Source organism: Herpailurus yagouaroundi, unplaced genomic scaffold, assembly GCF_014898765.1.
Source record: "Herpailurus yagouaroundi ecotype Mexico unplaced genomic scaffold, PumYag 211, whole genome shotgun sequence".
In the NCBI taxonomy this organism is placed as follows: Eukaryota; Metazoa; Chordata; class Mammalia; order Carnivora; family Felidae; genus Herpailurus; species Herpailurus yagouaroundi.
In genome coordinates, this window is record NW_024412442.1 from 7,709,759 (window position 1) to 7,732,255 (window position 22,497).

The 22,497-nt window shown below is 42.2% G+C and overlaps 1 protein-coding gene across 1 annotated transcript in view; it reads right to left on the reverse strand.

The window, feature by feature from the left end:
* Positions 1-1,072: 1,072 nt before the first annotated feature.
* RNLS (renalase, FAD dependent amine oxidase) overlaps positions 1,073-22,497 on the reverse strand; it is a gene marked incomplete at its 5' end in the record, with an annotated part of 248,451 nt that continues 227,026 nt past the window's right edge. The window contains one exon of the mRNA XM_040454195.1: positions 1,073-1,610. Within this exon, the coding sequence (XP_040310129.1) occupies positions 1,458-1,610 (153 nt within the window). The remainder of the gene's footprint in view (positions 1,611-22,497) is intronic.

Genomic DNA, 22,497 nt, shown 5'->3' on the forward strand with positions numbered 1-22,497 from the left:
AACATTGAAAAAAAATTAAAAAAAAAACAAAACAAGATGGTTAACACATTCGAGTCTTTTCTGCTAGACTTTAAGGGTAAAACCAAATTGATCAAATAGGGGCCAAATGATTAAAGGAATCTCAATATTCTTCATCATATCACATCAGAAATCACTTAATTTCCCCTTTTCTCTCTCTGCTTTCAAAAATAAGTGACATTGACCATATGTAGGCATTTCAGTGTTTCATGAGTTGGTTGCTAAAAGGACATGTAACAACATTCCGTAGGATCACAAAGCCTGCTTTGTGCTACCACATAAGCAATTTCTGCCCATGCTTTCAATGTGTGTGTATATATGATACAAGGCATGTGAGTGTGAAACCTTCAATACCACCAAGGTAAGAAGTATTTTGTTGAACTGTTCATAGTCTGAGAGGCCGCAATAATTTCTTTCCTTGCACAATTATAAAATAGCACTCGCCATTTTGCTTTTCGAATTAGCAACAAGTAGCTTGTTTAGAAGGCTGGGGATCAATTTCTCTCCAGCCAGTCATTGGCAGGAAGCATGTGGGTCACTGAAGCATGTGGGTGATATGCTGAACCACTAAGCTGGCAAATATTGAACTATTTTAAGTGCATCTATTTTCTAGCTCAGTAAATTTTCTTGTTGTATTAAATTAATTAAACCTGACACAGTCTAAATGCCACAGTGCATCCTGGAGAGTGCGTGAAGGTAACAGCACCAGCCATCAGAGACAGCCGAAGATAAAGATCGATATATTTTCTCTCAGTTTGTGTTTAATTGTTACTTTCATATTAAGCCTGAATTTTTTTTTTAAGGTTAGAAACTATCGTATGACTTGGAAAGTCCAGTTGAATCTGGTTATTTTCTGAAAATGTGAAAACAGGTTTCTTTGTCAGTCGATTGCCCTCCAAACCACAATCCTGGAGATGATGACACCTGAGACCTACAGGTCAGGATCATTTAATAACTTGAGAGACACAGAAAGAACCCTCCGTTATCCACAGTTCAGGGGAATTGAGTAGTTCGGCAATCTGCAAAAACATTGAACCAAGGTCATGCTCGAAGATTGAAAATGAAGATTTGATATTAATTATTCTTTATTTGGAATTGAAATTCTCAAAAGAATCAAGGTTTTGGAACATGAACTATTATTTTGATTTGACATACTTTTTTGGGGGGAGAGGGTTATTTGTTATTCTTAAACATTATTTTTTATTTTTCTTTAACAAGGAGTAATCATGGCAATTCAGAAACCCCGTGAAAGGTGTACTGTACAGAGAATCTTCATTGCAACTTGTGTTGTAACTATCAAAATTACGAAATCGATTTTATGCTCCATACGAAAAATTTTCCAGTAATTTCTCTCAGCAAAATAGAAAACAAAGTAATCTCTCACAGAGAACTGTGAAACCAGAAACCCCAAGCACAGGTAGAGAAAAAAGATCCAGGGGCTAAATTTGGTTCTTTAAAGCTTCTAGAACACACAGGGCAGAAGAGACACAGCCGTCGAAGTTGGACTGGGTGAACCCATCCCCTCCACACACAAGGAAAGGTTCCCGATGAAGAGTCAATTGGCCATGAGAGTTGGCAGGAGCACTTATCACCTAAAAAAGTTAAAAACAACAACAACAGACAAAAGGATTGCGATTGACGTTCTCAGCCCCATTACGCCGTGATGTCAACACTCACCCGGGGAGGAGTTCTCTACCTGCAGAAATCACGCTTGCTCTCAAGGAACAACGGTGCACAAAACGAGGACCCCTAAACCCCTCCCCTCACCCAAGTATTTACACTGACCTTCTCAAATGTCGACATTTTCAGGTGGTTGATACACTTAACCCAATGTGTTGAACTTCAAAAATAGTAGGTCACGATATGCTCAATTAGTTGAGGGTACAGCATTTTTTTTGATAAGGGGGGGGAATTTTGTGAAATCATTTACCTATTATTGGGTCCCGGCTATGTGCTAGACAAGGTAAACAGAGCAGAGATTTAAGGACTGTATCCCGAAGGACTTTCCAGCCCAGCACGGTCTGCTAGCACATAACAGTGTCTAAGGGCTAAGATAGGGTGAGTAAAAGGGTGCTACCTTGGGGTGGGAGGGGTGCCCAACCCTGCACAGCCGGATAAAGAAACCTTCAAAGGGGAGGTGACGGGTCATTTCACTTGAGTTCTGCCGGATGCATAGGAGTTTACCAGTGTAGGAAACAGGCCTTTCCAAAGAGAATGAGTAGCATGTGCAAAGACCCCATAGTCCATGGGCAAGAGAGAACAATGTGTGTTTAGGAAACTGTGGGGTTGGTCACACTGTGTGTGTGTGTGTGTGTGTGTGTGTGTGTGTGGTAGGGCTAATCAGAGGAAGGGACATGGCTGAAAGGCAAGTTAGGAGGCATTTAGTGTTTCAAAATTAAAATGTATAAAACTTATAAACACAGGTCTATTAAAAATGTAGAACTGACTTACTAATAAGCCAAAAGGGAGAGAATTAGCTGAAGTCTGGGATTTATTTTATTTTATAGAACCAGGTTTATAACATTTGAAATGGTGAAAAGGGCATAGAGGTTATTTCCTGGAGAAAAAAAATATATATTCTCAGACTTGGGATGAGTGTTGCTAATAAGCTTTGAGAGCTGGGAGAGTGAGCCGGGTGGTGGGGGTTGAACAGAGTCGTTTTGGACACTGAGATGATTTGGCCCCTAAAGCACCCCAAGCCCCTAAAATGCAAATCACACAAACTTATTATAAAGGCACTCTCTGGGCGCCTGGCTGGCTCGGTTGGTAGAGGATGTGGCTCAATCTCAGGATTGTGAGTTCAAGCCCCACATCGGGGCTAGAGTTTACTCAAAAAATAAATATATAAATAAAATCTCTTCCCCTATGAAAAAAAAAAGGCAATCTCATTTGGGGTTGCTTCCCGGCACAACTTCAGGGGATGCCATTCACACAGACGACAACGTGGCAGTTCTGGTCTCTTACACGTTTTCACGGAAAGGAACAGACTAAGGCCCACGAAGATTTGCTATTTTAAAAATTACCAAAAACAAAAAATAATCAAGAAATATACCAAATACTATTTGGATTATGGGGCTGAGATTTGGTTCTAGATAGGTTGAGTTAGTACATGCTTTTACAACTTTTTAAAACCAGAAAAACTTTGCAGAGGTTTTTTAATTTACAGGCCATATTTTGCTTTAAAAAAGAGGTTGGGAAGGCGTCTGGGTGGCTCAGTCAGTTAAGCAACCGACTCTCGGTTTCGGCTCCCAGTTTGAGAGATCGAGCCCTGCACTGGGCTCTGCACTGACAGTGAGGAGCCCGCTTGGGGTTCTCTCTCTTTCCCCTTCTCTCTCTCTGCCCCCATCCCCCAAGATAAATAAATAAATACACTTTAAAAAAAGGAAGTTAGGTACAACTATTCCTTTGTTGAATCCCTAAAGATATGGACGGTTAAAGTCCCGTGTTGCGCATATTCGATGTAAACTTTGAAGAGTGCCCTCTCACTTTTCTAGAGGCCATCTGACAGGAGCAGCACCTTTCATACACGTTGTAGATAATCTTTGTTTTAAATTATGCCATAGTTTTAGCTTATTGTGTTCAATTGCGATTTCGTTTTTTCCTTGCTTTATTGAGGTATAACTGACAAATAAAAATTGTATATATTTAAGGTGTACAACGTGATGTTTTGATATGTTTGTATACATTGTAAAATTGGTTTCATAATCAAGTTAACATATCAGCTCATATAGTTTCCATTTTGTCTTTCTTTTCTTTCCTTCCTTCCTTCCTTCCTTCCTTCCTTCTTACCTTCCTTCTTTCCTCTCTCTCTCTCTTTCTTTCTTTCTTTCTTTTCTTTTCTTTCCTCTCTTCCTTCTTCCTCCCCCCTTCCCTCCCTCCCTGCCTTCCTTTTGGTGAATCGCTTTATGATGTATCCTCTTGGTGAATTTCAAGTATACTATACAGCCTTGTTAACTACAGTTGTGTTGCTGTATGTTAGCTCCCCTGAATGGACTTGCTCTGTGTAACTGACACTTCGTACCTTGGACCAGCATCCCATTTTCTCTCCCACGGCTCCTAGCATTCACTGCTCTGCTCTCTGTTTCTATGGGTTTGACTATTTTAGATTCCGTATATAAGTGAGATCATGCATTGTTTGTCTCTCCATAGCTGAGAATCTTGAAATCAGCTGAAACGATCTTTGAGAGGCTCAAAGAGACAGCACAGAGGACACACTGAAGAACAGACCTGGGCGTTCAACCAGAACCTATAAACTCCTGCTTTAGACAGAATTTAAACAGGTTGGATTATTTGATTTGTCGGTGAAATACTAAGGGAAGAACAAAGCCTTTAGGTTCTTATATATATTAATGACTTCAGAATGCGGTAACAAATAGTTTGAAAGCAAGGGAGGCTATAGGAACACTCAAAAACCAGATGCGGCTGGAAAGAAGCTTGGCAGTCTGGTGCCATTGAGTAGAGGGGCAAAGAATTTTTTGACTCTTAATAGGCCCTGAGGGTGCCTGCTATGTTTTCCTGCATTCACTAATGCTCATGATGATGCCCCAGTATCCAAGAACCAGTCCTAATATGCATAAGATATTACTTGTGAGCATTTCTCGAATGTTCACCACAGGCCAAATGCTTTACGTGTGCACCCGTTTCATGAACACAGCAACCCTGCAGGGTGGTTACGACTATTCTCATTTTCTAGAGGAGAACACTGAGGCTCGGGAAGATTGTCACCTGCCCCAGGACAGAGAGCTAGGAGGTGAGGAAAAAGAGACTCGGATAGGGCAAGCAGACTCTGGAACTCATCTTTTTAACACTTTCAGAAACATTTCCACGAAGACGCGATTTAAATGAAACAAACACAAATGTGTGATAGTCACTGACAGTTTAACGCATCTGGAAAACTCACATAAATGGGACAACTCATCCATATACATGTGTACGTATGCACACACGTGTATAATACAAAGGAATGCATGCACGTATGTATGTATAATTTTTAAAACAAAACAAAAAATTTGACAGCCTCTTAGCTTAATGCACCTAGAAAATTCACATAAATGGGATAACCCCTTCATATGTATTCATATATACATACGTGTGTGTGTCTATGTATAATGGAATTCTATTTGATGAGTGGCATTTTGAGTGGCAAATGCCAGATGGCAGGTCATGTGGCTGGAAGACCCGGCCACCCATGAGCCGGTCCGCAGTTTGGAGGAAATCAGTCTCCCTGCGTTGAGGTGCGACCGTCCATCTTGCAATCACCCAACAAGGAAAGTATGGAAACACGAAGCGTGTGCTCGCAAGTTCTTTCCCCTGAGTGATGTAGATGGCCCCTCGCTGGAGGGGCACGTGGTGGCCAAAGCCACAGGCTGTCACTGCGCTTCCAGCCACAGTGAGGAACCACAGCTCAACGGCCATGTTTCGGACGGGTGGCAGGGCTGAACTGCCCCCTTGGAAATCCAGGTTGTGTCTGGAGGGTCAGGGAGGGTCAGAAAAAAGTCCTGCTGTATCAGCTGACGCTCTGGGTGGCTAATGCAATGCTTCTATATGCTTCTGTGATGACTGGACCAGACATATAAATTCGAAGCAGAAAAAGGAGTTTTATTTCTAAGCTATCTTAGCCCCTGCGAATGTGTTTTACGCCTCTCTCCACCTGCGGCACAAAATGGAAACTCGTTGGCTCCCCGTGGAAGTCCTTCCGTGACCATGTCTTCCCTCCATTCAAGCCTCCTCTCTTGTCCTGCCTCTCACCTGCGCCATGTGTCCTGTCTACATTCGACCTGATCTTCTGCAGAAACGCCCTTCCTTGTCATGTTTCTGTGACTTTGAACGAGCCATCCCACGCAGTGACGTTGCAGTTCCTTTCTTACCTGCCAAAAAAATTGCTCATCCCAAAAGAACTAACACAAATGTCGCCCGCTCTGAGGTCTTCGTGCCCTGAGAGGCAGGCTAAGTATCTTTTCAGGGTGTTGTTTTTATCTATGATGTTGCTTGCTAGTTTGCACTGTAATTACATCCAGTCTTGTCTCTCTTCTAGATTGCGCGCTTCTAAGAGCAGGGCTTGGGATGCACTAATCCTTGCATCCAAGTCTGGGAACGGTGCCTAGCCCCTATTAAGTGCGCAATAAATGTTTATTGAGTTTTAAAAAAAGACAATATTGTACACACAGTTGATCAAATGAAGGTCTTCGCAGGGAACCATCTACACAAAAAGTGTTATTCAGAGGCTCCCACAGGGCTGGGAGCAGCTCAAATGGAAGAGATACTGTATTTAGAATGTTCTCAATAATGATGAATGAAGGGCTGTCCTCTCCTCGCGTCTCGGGCTGTGAGCTGCTTTATGTGAACATCTTGTGTGTCATGTATTAAGTGGAATCACACAAAGCTGCTGATTCTGTAGGTCAGGAATGCTAAATGTTGTCCGTTTTTATACAGTTTAACCTGTTTCTTCGTGCCATGCTTATTAGCTATAATGATATACACAAAAAGTGTTTTCATTAAAGATGAAAAGAGAGGCACAGACAAGAAGGCTAACGGCGACTTCAAAATGGCGATTACTGGGGCATGTGGGGGGTCAGTTGGTTAGGCATCTGACTTCGGCTCAGGTCATGATTTCATGGTTCACGGGTTCGAGCCCCGCATTGGGCTCTATGCTGGCAGCTCAGAGCCTGGAGCCTGCTTTGGATTCTGTGTCTCCCTTTCTCTTTGCCACTCTCCTGCTCATGCTCTGTCCCTCTCTCTCTCTCTCTCTCTGTTTCCCCAAAATAAATAAACATAAAGAAAAATTCAAAATGGCGATTAGCAACAAAGTAAAGGTGATAATTAGCGGAAAAAAAAAAAATTCCAGTACACACATTCTTCCTTCCACACCTAAGCTGACAGCAAAAGACTGTCCTCGGGCTGTCAGACATCTACCCAAACAGAACGATCTTGCTGTTGGGCCGAGAACATGGCTGTATTTTAAGTTGATTCATTCCAGTGGACTGTCCAGCCCAAGATTTGGTTCCTTAAAACCCACCTTTCTGAAATACGGCACTAAGTGATATCCGTGCGGAGCTGGGCAAGAACTGAGGTCTCACAGAGTCTAATCTTAGGTGTGCAACCAGCCTGATAAGAAAATGAGGACAACGTTTAAACAATCAGGCTCTTAACACTGCATTTCCTCACTTGTCACGAATGCAAATTATACCGCCTTTCATTGAATCTAAGCCACCGTCGATTGGATGAGGCACCAATATTTTATGTACCAGTGAGACGGAAAATGGTGGCAACATGACACCAAGCTTTACACTTACTAGAAAGGCTCTTTTAGACTTATCTACAAGTAGATCTTATGCCGAGATAGAAAGGAAATAAGAGGGGAACACAGGCTCGGCCTTTCCAAAAGCGTCTTCACATATAGAGTGTGACCTCTCTGCTCTTTAACTCAGAGTTGTCCACATCCACGGTCTTCCCCACATCGTCCGCCCCCTGCACCTCCTAGAGTGTGGGTGACGGGTGACGTGACATTTCTTACATGGGTGACCCACCAAATTGTTCATGCTCGCATTTACTTTTTTTTTTCAAGTAAAGTGTTTTATTTATTTATTTTTAAAATTTATTATTATTTTTTTTAACGTTTATTTATTTTGGAGACAGAGAGAGACAGAGCATGAACGGGGGAGGGTCAGAGAACGAGGGAGACACAGCATCTGAAACAGGCTCCAGGCTCCGAGCTGTCAGCACAGAGCCCGACGCGGGGCTCGAACTCACGGACTGCGAGATCATGACCTGAGCTGAAGTTGGACGCTGAACCGACTGAGCCACCCAGGCGCCCCCATGCTCGCATTTTCTGGGAGCCACTGATACCTGTCTCGCAAGTTCTGAACCATGCACTTTCTCTTCGGTGGGAAGGAGAGGTCTTCCGAGGGTGAGAGCCACCACGACTCGTATGCTTTTCTCAAATGGTCCTCAGGTAACCTGCTCGTTAAAATATCAAGGGGCTGCTGTGGAGGGAGGTCCCACGTTACACCACCCGAAATCGCCAAGTTCGTGTGAAAACAACCTCCTGATGTGTCCTGATGCATACTGACTTGGTGGCATCTCACAATGGGTGAAATAATGGCAAATACAAAATGAGGGAAGGGGAGAAGTTTGGTGAGTACTTAATGGGAGTAAATGCCTGGCAAGTCTAACGATAATGAAAAACAAGATTCTTTAAGCAGGGCCTTTCCTGGTAACGGCGTCTCGGGGTCCAGACACTGGGGTCTTCAGCATTGCTGGTTTAGAGCAATGCCAAACCCCAAGAAAAGGCGCAGGCTCAAGTGAAACCGACAGAGACAGACCGGTGAGCAGAGAATCGACTTGCTCCTTCGAACAGATAAATGGACCGATTCCAGGACCGGGCGGGCAAATCTCCTCAACCTTGTCCTAGATGATCGGCGTGACCCCGCGAGCCACCTTCTGGCAGCCATCACTAATTGACTGTGGCGTTCTCTCCCGCTGAGCCCAGAAGTGGCCACAGCATCCTTCCCACCTCATTGCTTCAGGCAGCCACGACCAGTCCGTCGGAGTTGGCACTGGAGGGGGAATCCTGTAAACCCATCCTGGGTTAGAAGACTGCAAACACGGAATCAGACATAAGTGAATTAAATATTCTTCGCTGTTTTTTTTGTTTTGTTTTGTTTTCTCTTTTCTCGTTAAGCCAGGATAGTCTGATGCATCGCCTTTGTCTAAACCAGACATGTTTCAACGCCAAGAATTAGGAGCACATCAGGAGCTATTTCCTCTGGACGATGCCAGAGGCCCAATTCTAATTTTTTCTAATAATCTTCTCATCATCATCTACAGCCCTTGGTTCTTAACCTCCCTCCACACCGTCATCCCTCCACGGGTCACACCGGGGCTTTGACTGCCGGGTGAAGATACAAGGCACGCGTTTTGGCTACAGCTGCATGCTGCAAATCTGTGCATCACAAGTATCAGGGCTTGTGGGAAAAGCAGAGTTGGAACAGATCTTCCAAAACTGCGAGAACCCTGACCCAAGCACTCACAAAAACAATACCCATCCTAGTAAAGTGACTAGCACAAGGAGTGTTCTCCTAGCCTCTGCGTCTGGTGATACCTTTGCAGCCTGAACTCTGCTTCCTCCTCCAAGATGTGGGTCCCGGGGGAGAGTTGCTCCGAAAAGAGACCATTTCGATCTAAATTTAAAACATCGAGGAGGGAGCCTTCATCAAGGCGTCACCTCACGAAAGGGGAGACATCTTTGTGAATTCTTCATTAGCACTTAACAATTTCCCCAGAGAGTTGACCGTGGCAGGAACCCCAACAGTTGTCAAGGCCACTGTGACAACCACCGTTTGCCCTAAAGAAAGGCACCTCCGGACATTTTTCAAGTTTTTTTTCTTAGATTTTCCTATTTGCCAAAGCTTCGTCTCTGCTTGTGAGAAAACTTACCCCGGTCTCTTGAAAACATAAACACGTACGACACCAATACGATCCCCCCGTGACCCTAATTTCCTATTTCTCAATTGCATTTGAAATAATTCAGATTAAAAAAAAAAAACCCAGGTGCTACAAAAGACTGAGCAATTTTATGACTCTCTTGTGTTACATTACGTTCCGGAGGGTCACGTTCATTGGACGTGGGACGCCTGGGTCTGGACAAATGGAGATGTCTGAGGCATCACTTGCACTTTCGATAGCCACACTGGATATTTAAATTGATTTCTATCAATTTCAGTGTCTGAGGGTGTCTCTTTCCTCCGATTGTCCCCGGAGTCCAGGGAAACCTGATTGTCTCCTGGATGCACACTAACTTGGTTGGGGCAAACTCTGAGTGAACATCTCCTTTTGCGGGCATTTCCCCAGACCATTGTGTGTGGGGGGTACTGACCACACTGGCAATAAGAACGGCAAGGAAGGCTGAGATGCAGTGGGGCTGATTCATACATTTCCTCACTTCCTCTCCTCGGCCGCCAGCGTAAACCTGAACCCATGCCATGGTACATAAACAGCAGAAATGGAATATTTGGTTAACTTATTCTTTTATAGCCCCGATGCAAAGCTCAAAGGTAGCGGTTCCCAAAAGTCAATCTATGGCAAGAAGAGAAAAAATAAGGAGAATTACGAGCTTTTTCACGGAGCCGAATGTATTCTATTTATAAATCGGGTATGAGGTTACATCTTTACTTTTTTTTTTTTTTCTTTTGGTTATCCCTTCCATTAAATTCTGGAGGCTGTGTTTGTGCTTCTCAAATTCTTAAGGGCAGAACGCAAAGATAGCAATATTATACTGGTTCCCAAGACATTTAGAGGGATTTTACCGGTCCATGAAATAAAAACACTTGGATGGTTTTGCATAAAGCTGGGGTGCGCGAGGGGGAAGGGCAGAGGGGAGGCTTTGGAAAACCACCAGGAATCTCAGGTAACACTGCATAACCTTTGGTTTGGACTTGGTGAGTGGAGGAGCAATTTTTAAAAAATGGAATAAAATCTCGTGTACGACTCGTTTCCCAGAAACTTGCGAGGCCCCTCCTGCAGCCAAATATTAATCTAAACAGAACTAGAACCTAGGGTAACACGTTCTTCCTCTGCTCACCTGTGGCTGAACACTCGGGTAGTAAACACAGGGCTGCAGAGAAAAATAGGGATGGGGAAAGACTTAATCAAACGTAGAATAAACGTCTGCCTTCACACTCTATGACCCTAGAGAGAAAATGTTGTTTGTGTTGATTCTATGTATACATCTCCCCATTCCTACCATATTCTCAAGGCACTGATTTTAAGCATCTATCATATGCCTGTTTACAAACAACAGGGAGAAATGTAAACAAATGAAGAGAGACGAGGGACTGTGCTGATGTTAGTGGAAACGTCTGTTTACATATTTATAAATGAGGATCCAGCCCAGGGCCTCAGAGCAGGATGAGACCTCATTGTTGGGTCAGTTGTGAAAAATATTATCAACCCCTGAGCACTGGTTTTTTCTTGAGTAAAAAAAAATGTGTTCCATTGGCTAAATTAAAAATGTAATGTTTCTATGCTTTTATTTTATAAAAGTCCCTTTGGGGACTAATGGAAATACAATAAAATGTTGCTGACTCCTCTACACTTAACTCACCAAAATGCAGTTTGGTAAGAGATATTTGTTACTGAAAAGCCTTGTGTGTCCTCAGAAATCGCGAGCTACCAAGGTTGTTTTATTCATTTTTGTATTCCCAGCATCTCTGACCCCGCTGAACGTGGCTGCTGTTGAATAAATGCTTGCTCAAAGGACGTGTGCATGTGGGCCAACAAAAAAACTAATTAGAACTTACGAAGGTTTTAAAGTTTCAGAATTCAAAAGGTCTTTAAACATGGAGGAACTTTTTTTCTCTCTGTCTATGAAAATAATTTCCTTTCGTTTTTCATTCTCTAAATTTTCCTTTACCTTCTGAGTTATCATGCTATTTACTTCCTTCTCGTCTATAACACTTAACACCTGCCAGTTGTCATTTAGTTCTTTAGCACTTGAACTGTCCAGGAGACAGCCCTTCGGGCCCCAGACTCCTTGTTCTGATGGCCCGAAAGCAGAATTCTCTGCCTCTGTCTGGCTCGCCTTTTGTAGGTACCAGGCAAAGTCACCAAGAATATCTGAATCAGCCTGAACTTCAAAGAGCTAATGAAGATGGCTTCCCACCCAGACAATTCAGCATCACCTTATAAAATGCTATTTACTGTTAACGACACCCTGGGAAGTGTGTAAGGTATCACTAGATGAGCGTGTACGTATGAATGTGCATATGTGTGTGACAGGATCTACAGATGTTTGTCTTTTCTTTTTTTAATGTTTATTTATTTTGACAGAGAGAGAGAGAGAGAGAGAGAGAGCATGAGCAGGCGAGAGGGAAGAGGGTGACAGAGAATCTTAAGCAGGATCCACATCAGCGAGGAGCCCAACACGGGGCTCGATCCCACAACCTGAGACAAAGAGTTGGACACTTAACCAGCTGAGCCACCCACGTACCCCTGCCTTTATTTTTAAAAATGGAGACCCTAGTGACATGGTCCATGATATTTCCAGTTTAATGTCAAAGCTACAGTGAGCCTGTGCAGACATAGTTACTAAATAATCCTTTTTATAATTTTCTTTCCTGGGACACAGTGAATACATTCTAGAAAGCTATAGGTGTCAGGGAGAAAAGAAACCAGTTTTTCTGGGTGACCTAGCCAATCTATGTCTATATTAAAAAAAAATTCTCTCATAGAACAGTCAACTCTCTGTGCTCAGATTTTTGTGGCGCAGCCAGAAATCATACACATATGGAATATATTTGCTGTATTATTAAGAAAAGTGATGATATGGGTTATTTCTTAACCATACGTTGCATATTATTGAAGATAAGTGATACTGAGAACTGGGATAATCATGATAAATTGGAGTGCCGATTATCCCGCTTAGTCTATTTTTAGATATATTTCCTTAAAAAAGATTGCACTCCTTTTGGCCACTGATTTTTGAGGCTCTCAGTCCTATATTATCCTAGTTACAGTACTTAATATTCGTAAAGAGCTTTATCAACACACGGGTGCTTTCCCGCAGAGATGGTACATTTCTAATTGGTTCTTACGTGTTATGATCATTATCTCATCTTGCTCCTGTTCTATTCGTCTCTCCGGTGTTCTATTATATTTAATGGTGATTTCATAAGCCCGTTTCTTTGTCGTGCTTTAGGGGAAAGTTTGCTTGTGTTGTGGGCTCCTGGCTGCGGGGCTGTGTATCTGGTACCACAGAGAGCCGCTGTAAAATGACTCTTGGTTGGAATACCCTATATGGGAAGAAAGTGATGTGGTTTGGCCAATTCTCAGTGGAGCTTTTCACTTTATTGGTATTTGTCTATTCTATTTTAATAAACCATGGGGTAGATGCAGGCAGAAAGTGCCACAAATCAATTATATGATCCACGCGGCAGCTTTAGTGGGGGCTTCAACTGCGAAGGACGCACTTTGCTGAAATTGTATATTCAATTCCTGAAGTCCGCATTAAATCCGTCTAGATCTATTCTACCTTTCAAAGTCCAGGAATCGCCGAAGCGGTCTGTTTAGATGAGGAGTTGTTCACAAGTACACAATAAAGAATGAGATACTGTTTTCTCTAGTGCTGTTGCAGTAATAACAGACGAAACAACAGTCGCATTACAGTCCCCTTTAGAGTTTTTAATTTAATAGAAAATTGTCCTGCCCTTCAGCAAGTTTTCGTACATGCATGCATTAACTCTTCAAACATGTGTCGTGTTCCTAGCAGTTACCGAGCCTGCGGAGGGGGCTGAGGGCACAGACACCACTTCCTAGCCATGAGGTGACCTACCAGATGGGGATCCTTTTGTTTTTGCCTAAATATAAATGTTGCACCACAGTGTCTCAAAGGATCCGATTGCTTGGGATCCTAGGATGCAGAGGGCCAAACATGCTTTCGATTTGTGCGTCTGGACACAAATCTAAAACCATCCTTCCTACTCAAGTGAGCCTAATCACTACTTCTCCCCCGTTTAACAGCTGTTCAATTCCCCACCAGTTCAATCCTTGTCCCTTCTCCCACTCCATTTCCTGTCCTCTTCCTGAGGACCCAGAAGAATGGCCATTATTTCTTTCTGATCCTCACTCGTGCTGAACGGCCCCAACAGCTTTTTGTTTGCGCTGCGAGCATTTTGGCCAAAAGATTGCCGCCATTTTGATCTTCTGATCCAGAAACAACCTCCTTTCTACTGTTAATACTGTGAAATTAAAAGAATCAACACTTGTGCTCCTCAGAGAGACAATAATGGAGGATAAAAAAACAAGGGGTTTTAAAAACCAGCTTAATTGGGTGTGATTTATATGCAGTGAAATTCACCCTTTTTATGCTCACTGTTCTATAAATTTCAACAGTATACACAGTCATGTTAACTACCACAAATATAATATAAAGAACATTTCTGTCACCCCCCCCCGCCCCCCACATTTCCCTTGTGCCCCTTTGTAGTTCATTCCCTTCTCCCAATCATAGCCCCTGGCAACCATTGATCAGTTTTCTGTCCCTACAATTTTGCCTATTCCAGGAAGCCATACAGGTAGAATGATACAATAGACAGCCTTTGAGCATGGCTTCTTTCGCTAAGATAATGCTTCTGAGATTCACTCATGCTATTGTAGATAGTAGTAGCTTGCTTCATTTTATTACTGAGTATTTTTTCATTTACAGATGTGCAACCTTTTGCCCATTTACCAGGTGGTTAATACTTGGGTTATTTCCAGGGGTTTTTTTTTTTTTTTTTGGCAATTATTAATAAAGCTGCTATGAGCATTTGCAAATAAGTTTTTATGTGGATGCATGCCTTCATTTCTCTTGGATAAATCCTGAAGGGTGGGGTCCTTGGGTCAGATGGTAAGTGTATATTTAACTTTGTAGGAAACTGTGAAACTCTTTTCCAAAGGGGTTGGGGCCATTCCACATTCCCGCAGCGACATGTGAGGATTCCATTGACATCCTTGCCAGTGCTCGGTACCTTCAGAGTTTCTGATTTGAGCCACTCTACTAGGTGTCCCATGGCATCTCATGGGGGTTTTACTTTACATTTCCCTGATGACCGATGATGTTCAGCTTTTTTTTGCCATCCAATCTCTTCTTTTTTGTGGCTATCCATAATAGCCACTGGCAAACACTTATCTGCTTTCTGTCTCTATGGGTTTGTCTATTCGAGACATTTCATATAAATGGAATCATTCAAGATGTAGCCTTTGTGTCTGCTGGTTTCTTTCACTTAGCATGATGGTTTCAACATCCGTCCACATTGTAGCATCTATCGGTGTCTCATTGCCTTTTTTTGTCCTTCAAATGTTTAATATGTATATTTCTGTGTAATTTCCCATAGGTCTTCTTCTTAGAAATATGTTGAAGACATATTTCCCACCTAACAAGTGATTTTTTTAATTGAGGTATATTCATTGCTTTTCATGGCTGAATAATAGTCCGTCTTACGGACATGCCATATTTTGTTTATTCATTCATGTCCGTGATGGATATCCGTGCTGTCTCCATCTTTAGTTATCGTGAACAGTGCTATAAGTTGTTTGTGTATATGGTTTTGTTTGAACACACGTTTTCAATTCTTTTGGGTATACGGGAGGAAAATAGTTTGGTCATATTGCAATTCTACGTACAATTTATTGAGGGACTGCCAAACCGTGTTCTAGTGTCCGAACCATTTTATATTCTAGCCAGGAAGGCAGGAGCATTCCAGTTTATCCACATCCTTACCAGCATTTGTTCTTTTCCTTTTTCTTTCCTTTTTTTCAAATTACAGTCATCCTAGTGGGTGGGAATGGTATCTCATTACAGTTTTAACATGCATTTCCCTAATGACTAAGGACATTGGGCATCTTTTCACGGGCTGGCTGACCATTTGTATCTCTTCTTTGGAGAAATGTCTACTCAAGTCGTTGACCCACTTTAAAATTGATTGCTTGATGGTTTGCAGTTGAGTTTTTATAAGAGTTCTTTATGCATTCTGGATTGTAGACCCTTATCATATAAATGATTCACAAATATTTTCTCCCATTCTATGGGTTATCTTTTTGCTTTCTTGATAATTCTTGGATGCACACAAGTTGTGACATTTTGATGAAGTCCATGTTATTTACTTTTTCTCTTGCTTATGCTTTTGATGTTATGTCTAAGAAACCATTGCCAAGGGTGAATATTTACCCTTACGTTTTCTTCTAAGATTTTTATGATTTTAGCTTGTACAGTTAGGTTTTAAATCCACTTGGGTGAATTTTTGTGTGCGGTGTGAGTTCAGGGTCCAGCTTCATTCTTTTGTATGTGGATATCCAGTTGTCCCACCACAGTGTAGACTGTTGTTTTCCATTGAATGTTTTTGGAAACTTATCAGAAATCAATTGATCATAGGTGTGCATTCATTTCCAGAGTCCTGGTTCTATTCCATTCATCTATATGTCTATTCTTATGCCATTACCACATTGTTTGGATTAGAGTAGCTTCGTAGTAAGTTTGGGAATCAGAAGGTATGAGTCTTCTAGCTTTCTTTTTTTGAGATTGTTTTGGCTATTTGGGGTCACTTGCAACTCCATACAGATTTTGGGGTATTTCTGAAAAAGCCAGTGGGAGTTTGATAGCAATTACAATAAATCTGTTGATCACTTTGGGTAATATTGCCATCTTAAAAATATTAAGTCTCCTGGGGCACCTGGCTGGTTCAATTGATAGAGCATGCGACCCTTGATCTTGAGATCATGAGTTTGAGCCCCACAAGGGACATAGAGTTTACTTAAAAAAATAAATAAGTCTCCCAATCTATGAACACACAGTGTATTTTCCTATATTTAAGTCTTTAATTTCTTTCAGCAATGCTTTATAGTTTTCATTGTAGAACTCTTACATGTCCATGGCTATATTTCTACCTCTTCTTTAGTGAAGTGCTCTTTCAAATCTTTTGTCCATTTTTAAATAACTGGGTCATTTGTTTTCTTATTACTGATTTGTGACAGTTCTTCATATATTCTGGATACTAGTCTTTTATCACATGTATGTTTTTTCTCCAAGTCTGTGTCTTGTCACTTCATTTTCTTAACAGCGTCTTTCAAAGACACTGTTTTAAATTTTCATCAAGCCCAATTTATCAATTTATTATTTTATGGCTTCTGCTTTTTGTGTCTCATTGAAGAAATGCTTGCCAAAACCAAGATCATAAAGATTTCCTCCTATGTTTTCATCTAGAAGTTTTATAGTTTAAGGTTTTATGGTCTATGATCCATGTTTAGTTCCTTTTTGCACACAGTGCGAGTCATGGGTTTTCGAATCTAAAATGAGATGTTCCAGTTTCTATTTTTCGACTTCTTAGTGGCATCACGTTAGGCAAAACCATGCGCCACGAGCCTCAGTTTCTTCATTTAAAGCAAACAGAGTAATATTTACTTCCTGATCTGTCAGAATTGTCATGAGGATCAAATGAAAAGAAGTATAAAAGTGTTTTCTAGAACCAGAGCAAAAATGTTAACTATTATTTGTAGCTGACGGCAGCGAAAGAACGATGACAGAAGAATGTGTCATAATTGGGGGAAAGCCAGAGCTCAAGCAATGACTGGCAGTCGAGGGAGGTGTCTGAATGCCTGTGTTTGAATCCCAGTTTGGCCACTTCCCAGGGGAAGAGCCTCACACGAGGGACTGAGCCTCTATATCCCCACGTCGTCTGTGCAATGGAGAAGCAGACCCTCCACAGGGTGGATGGAGACTGAGCGAGTTAAGCACAAAGCGCGATGAGCTACACAGAGTGGGGTAGGGGATGAATAAACGATTGTTTTGAGACACACACAGAGAGAATGAATATATATAGAATATATAATGAACACACACACACACCACACATAGTGTAATAAAATGATGATGTGCACTGTCATGTTTCTAAAAATGCTATAAAAGATGATGGCAAAGACCAAGGTACAAACAAAGAGTGCACCTTTCACTCTCCTGCCTCTGGGAAAGTGCATGTCTTGCTAGAATTTCATGCTAACATCATTCATTCCCTTTGCCTGTTTGACTTCATTTTGTAAGAGTCAGCTCAAGACACATCTTTTCTTAGGAAACTACGAATTACCACTCTCACCTCAAACCGCTCTGCATTCAAGACAATATTATACACACCTTTCTTTCAGCAAATTGTGCTATATCATGGTTATCTGCTTCTTGGTCAGTTTTCCTGATTATTTAGGAAGCTCCTTGAAGGAACGGAGCTGTCTTTGAGTCTTCCGAAAGCTGTATGATGTCTGATTTAGAGTAGGAGCTCAATATATGTGTGTGAAATGGAAACATGAATGTACATCATTAATTTCTTTAAAGATTAAAAAAAAAAATTTTTTTTTAATGTTTTATTTATTTTTGACAGAGAGGGAGAGAGAGACAGAGCATGAGCGGGGGAGGGGCAGAGAGAGAGGGAGACACAGAATCCGAAGCGGGCTCCAGGCTCTGAGCCGTCAGCCCAAAGCCCGACGCGGGACTCAAACTCATGAACCACGAGATCGTGACCTGAGCTGAAGTCGGACGCTCAACCAACTGAGCCACCCAGGCGCCCCTAAAAAATTTTTGTTAATGTTTTTATTTATTTTTGAGACAGAGAGAGACAGAGCATGAGCAGGGGTGGGGTAGAGACAGAGGGAGACACAGAATCCGAAGCAGGCTCGAGGCTCTGAGCTGTCAGCACAGAGCCCAATGCGGGGCCTGAACTCACGGACTTGAGATCACGACCTGAGCTGAAGTCAGACACCTAACCAACTGAGCCACCCAGGCACCCCAAATGTACATCATTAGTTTCTAATGTGGATATAAATTGTGTATGTCAGCAAAACTTTTGTTTGCTGTTTGTATAGCATAATACTGAGGTCTATCCTAAAGACCAAGGAGACTTACCCTTTATGGAAATGTGCTGGAATAGGGTCTATTTCTCTCAGGCTATCCACACCCATAAATAACATCCGCCATCAAGTTTTAAGTAGTAATACTGACTGCAGATGAATATATACAGCATTTGGACACAGACTGCTTTAAAAAGCTTTCTATAAAGCAATGCTGCTCAAAATAATTAGTTCTTCTGAAAAAGCGTCACACTGAATACAGGCAGGATTAGTCTCATGAGTACTTAAGAAAAAATGATTTAATTAAATGCATGTGTTAAAACATTTACTAGCTCACAGAATATGGAATTTTGTGAAGAGGGGAAATCTCTGCTCATATAAACTTCAATTAAACTGTGACTGTACATCCCTAATTCAATGACCAGAATTTCTCAGCCAATGATCTCACCTATATGCAGCTACCTCATAATAAACTGAAGCAACTCATTAGTTAGGGGCCAGTGACAAAGAGGTGGGAGATGACTCAATGGAATGCTTAGGACTGACACCTGTTATATGACTAGCTGTTGACGGATTGGGTCATGCCATAGTCCACTGATCCCGGAGGGCCTGTTTGGGCTCTTCGTATGTTACCGTAAACTTACGGCACCTCAGCAAGAGTGCTCTTGTGGCCGTAATTTCACTCCAGGAAATGTTGACTCATGGCATAAGTGTGCTAAACGACCAAACTCTAAAAAATGTGCAAGTTCGTCTGGGAACAAATGGCAAGAAGCTGAAAAATCCATAAACTTAAAAAAAACCAAACAACTAATTGACAAAGAGTCCCTTGCCTCCATAGACATCCACCTCTTTGGTCTCACCTTGCTCTGATGTCATTCAACAGTCCTTATGGTGTGACCGTCACAGCCCCTGGCATTGACTCAGTCCTTCAGAAACATGCCTGTCCACAGCTATTTGCGTAACTGAAGTGGAGAGTGCAGAAAAGAGAGAAACAGAAAAGACAGTAAGAGAAGTGAAAAAGGAGGACAGCATGTGGCCACGAAGAGAGGGAGTCAAGGAAAAAAACAAGGGATGCACGAGCTAAGCTAGTAAGAAATGACCCCACTCCTTCCCTTCTTCCTCTTGCCATCCCTGTGTAGTAAAACCTACTCAGAACTTGCTTTGTCCTGGCATCTGCAGTAAACGTTTTCTACTGTGTTGTCTCCTTTCGTCCCAACGACAACCGCCGTGGGGTAGGTTCAGATGTCACCATTCACACACAGGCCCTGGGGCTCCGAGCATCAAGTCTAGCTCACTCAGGGCACACCAGGCGCCCAGCTTTGAACCTAAATCTGTCTGACTCCAAGGTCCAAGATCATAATCGCCTCGTTAAAAATCCAGAAATTATAAAGCACAGATATGGGGGGGAAATTACAGGACCAGGGACAGGATGAGCGATAGAGCATGATTTCATCGTGGAAATAAACTACAAAGCAACACACGGGATGTACTTGATTACTGTACAATGATTATTTCTTTTTCAAAGCACCTATCCTAGAAGGCTGTATGTTTAAATCTGTGACAGTGCACTGGCCAATGTCTTTGAGGTGTACCAGCTTTTTCTAAAATGTTTTTAGAATCAGCTTACCAGCCACATTAAAAACAGACAAATGTAAGTGTCTATATGTCTTGAGTTACATAAATAGAATAAAAACATTAAAGAAAAGTGTCAAAATTGACCATCTATTTTATTAAGAAAAGGTTTTTGTTTGATGTTTATTTATTTTTGAGAAAGAGAGAGAGACAGACAGACAGAGACAGAGAGAGAGAGAGAGAGAGAGAGAGAGAAAGACAGAAAGAGCAGGGGAGGGAGACACAGAATCCGAAGCAGGCTCCAGGCTCCGAGCCATCAGCACAGAGCCCGATGCGGGGCTCAAACTCATGAACCGCTGAATCATGACCTGAGCCGAAGTCAGACACCTAACCGACTGAACCACCCAGGCGCCCTGTTGTTATTTTTCTAATGTTTATTTATTTATTTTGAGAGAGAAAACAAGTGCAAGTGGGGGGGGGGCAGAGAGGGAGAGCGTGAATCACAAGCAGGATCTGCGCTGACAGCCCCACATGGGGCTTGATCTCCTGAACCGTGAGATCATGACCTGAGCCAAGATCAAGAGTTGGATGCTCAACTGACTGAGCCACCCAGGTGCCCCTATATCTGTTTTTAGATGGGCTGTGTTGTGTGGTGGCTAAGGCCACAGGCTCTAAAAATAAAGCCGCAATAAAACGAGTATCACAATAAAGCAAGTCAAATGACTTTTTGGTTTTCCACGCGTATGAAAGTTATGTTTATACCATACTGTAGTCAGCTAATTATGCAATAGCATCATGTCTTTAAAAATGTACATACCTTATTGGTACAAAATGTTAACCATCATCTGAGCTTTCGGTGAGTCCTAACCACTGAGCACAGATCACCACAATAAATATCATAATAATGAAAAAGTTGAAGATATTGTGACAATTACCAAAATGTGACACAGAGACACGAAGTGAGGAAATTTCATTGGGAAACAAACAAACAAAAAACCAGTGCTGATAAATTGCTTGACCCAGCATTGCCAGAAATCTTAAATTTGTAAATAACACAGTATCTGTGACACGCTAAAGCCAAGTCCCATAAAACAAGGTATGCCCATATTTTAAATTTCTTTTGGTTGCGGAATGGTGTTTCTTTGAGCGCAACACAAGACCGGGCCATGAGGGGCTCTTGATTTATGCAGGTCATACTAGTATAACGTTTATAGCAGGTGCTCTTAATGCTGGACTCGAGGGAGGACCTTGGGTTGCTTATAAATCCTCATAATTGTATGCAATTTTTGTGGTCATGTGTACGTGTATATTTTGAAATGATGGGAACCTCCATGCTCATAGCGTTTATCAGGTTCTTAAAGAACTCATGCTTCTTCTAAAAAAATATGAATGGACTGCCACTGGGGAGAGAGAAGGCATAATCTCAGGGCAAAGGGCCACATAAAGAAATGTAACTACAGAAGATACCTTATTACTAATCGTGCCGCAAAAGCTTAAGAGGCTAGTACGCATCTGTGTATTTTGTCAAAGATACCGATGTACTCATTCATTCACCACCTCCCTCTTCCCTTTCCCCTCCCCTTAAATTCCTCTTCTGATTGATTTCCTTGGTATTTGAAAACGCATTCAGTGTTTTGTTTTGTTTTGATTTGCTTTGTTTTTTTTTTGAAAAACATAATTCATGGGTGCGCTAAATAAAGTGGGGGAAAGGGCCACTGGTATTTTGGGGGACTAAAGAATGTGGGGAAGAGCAGTTACTCACAAGCAAATCAGACACTTCCTCTAGTTTGAGAAAGGCTTCATGATGAGCCCCAGAACAAGGGAAAGCACAGCAAATAGGAGTGAGTTTCGGGGTCCTCAAACTGATCACCACGTCTCATCCAGGTATGCCGGAAGGCATTTTTAGTTATTACTCTCCTCCTGAAAGGGCTAATGTATCACACCAGTTACAGAAATCTTAACACAATGCATCCCAGCTTAGACATCAAGTTATACTAACTGGACAAACAGTTCAATTATGGACGGCAAAGAGCACCAACGGGAAGACTAAGAACCAGGAAAACCTGCCATTGCTTCGCTAAGTTTGTTCAAACCACCTATTCAAGCGTGTTATTCAAACCCACATGGGAGGCACCGAATGGCTCCCAAGTCTTTCACACACGCCTTCCTCCTTCATCCGCCTCTTTTCTCCCGGCAGAGCAGCGCCCACAAGAATGCACCGTTTTCTTACTCAAGACCAAAAATTCAACTTCGTGTCTTAGGAGAAGGCCATCAGCAAATCCTCGTCTGCAGGGTTCTATGAGCAGAGTCCCAGGCACGCCGAGGGCATTTGTGAAGTGCTTATTGAGTAAATGAGTAGCCAAATGAATAATGAGCAGACATCTTTCACTGACCCCTGCCACCATGGGCAAGTCACATTAGAGGCAGCCCTGGGCAAGGGAGAGCAGCCACTTCCTGGGAGTGGCTTGAGCCCTAAGGGGTGATGCTCTCCCCAGAGGTTTGATGAGGTTAGGAGGTACTGCCTCCTAAAGGAACGTACCG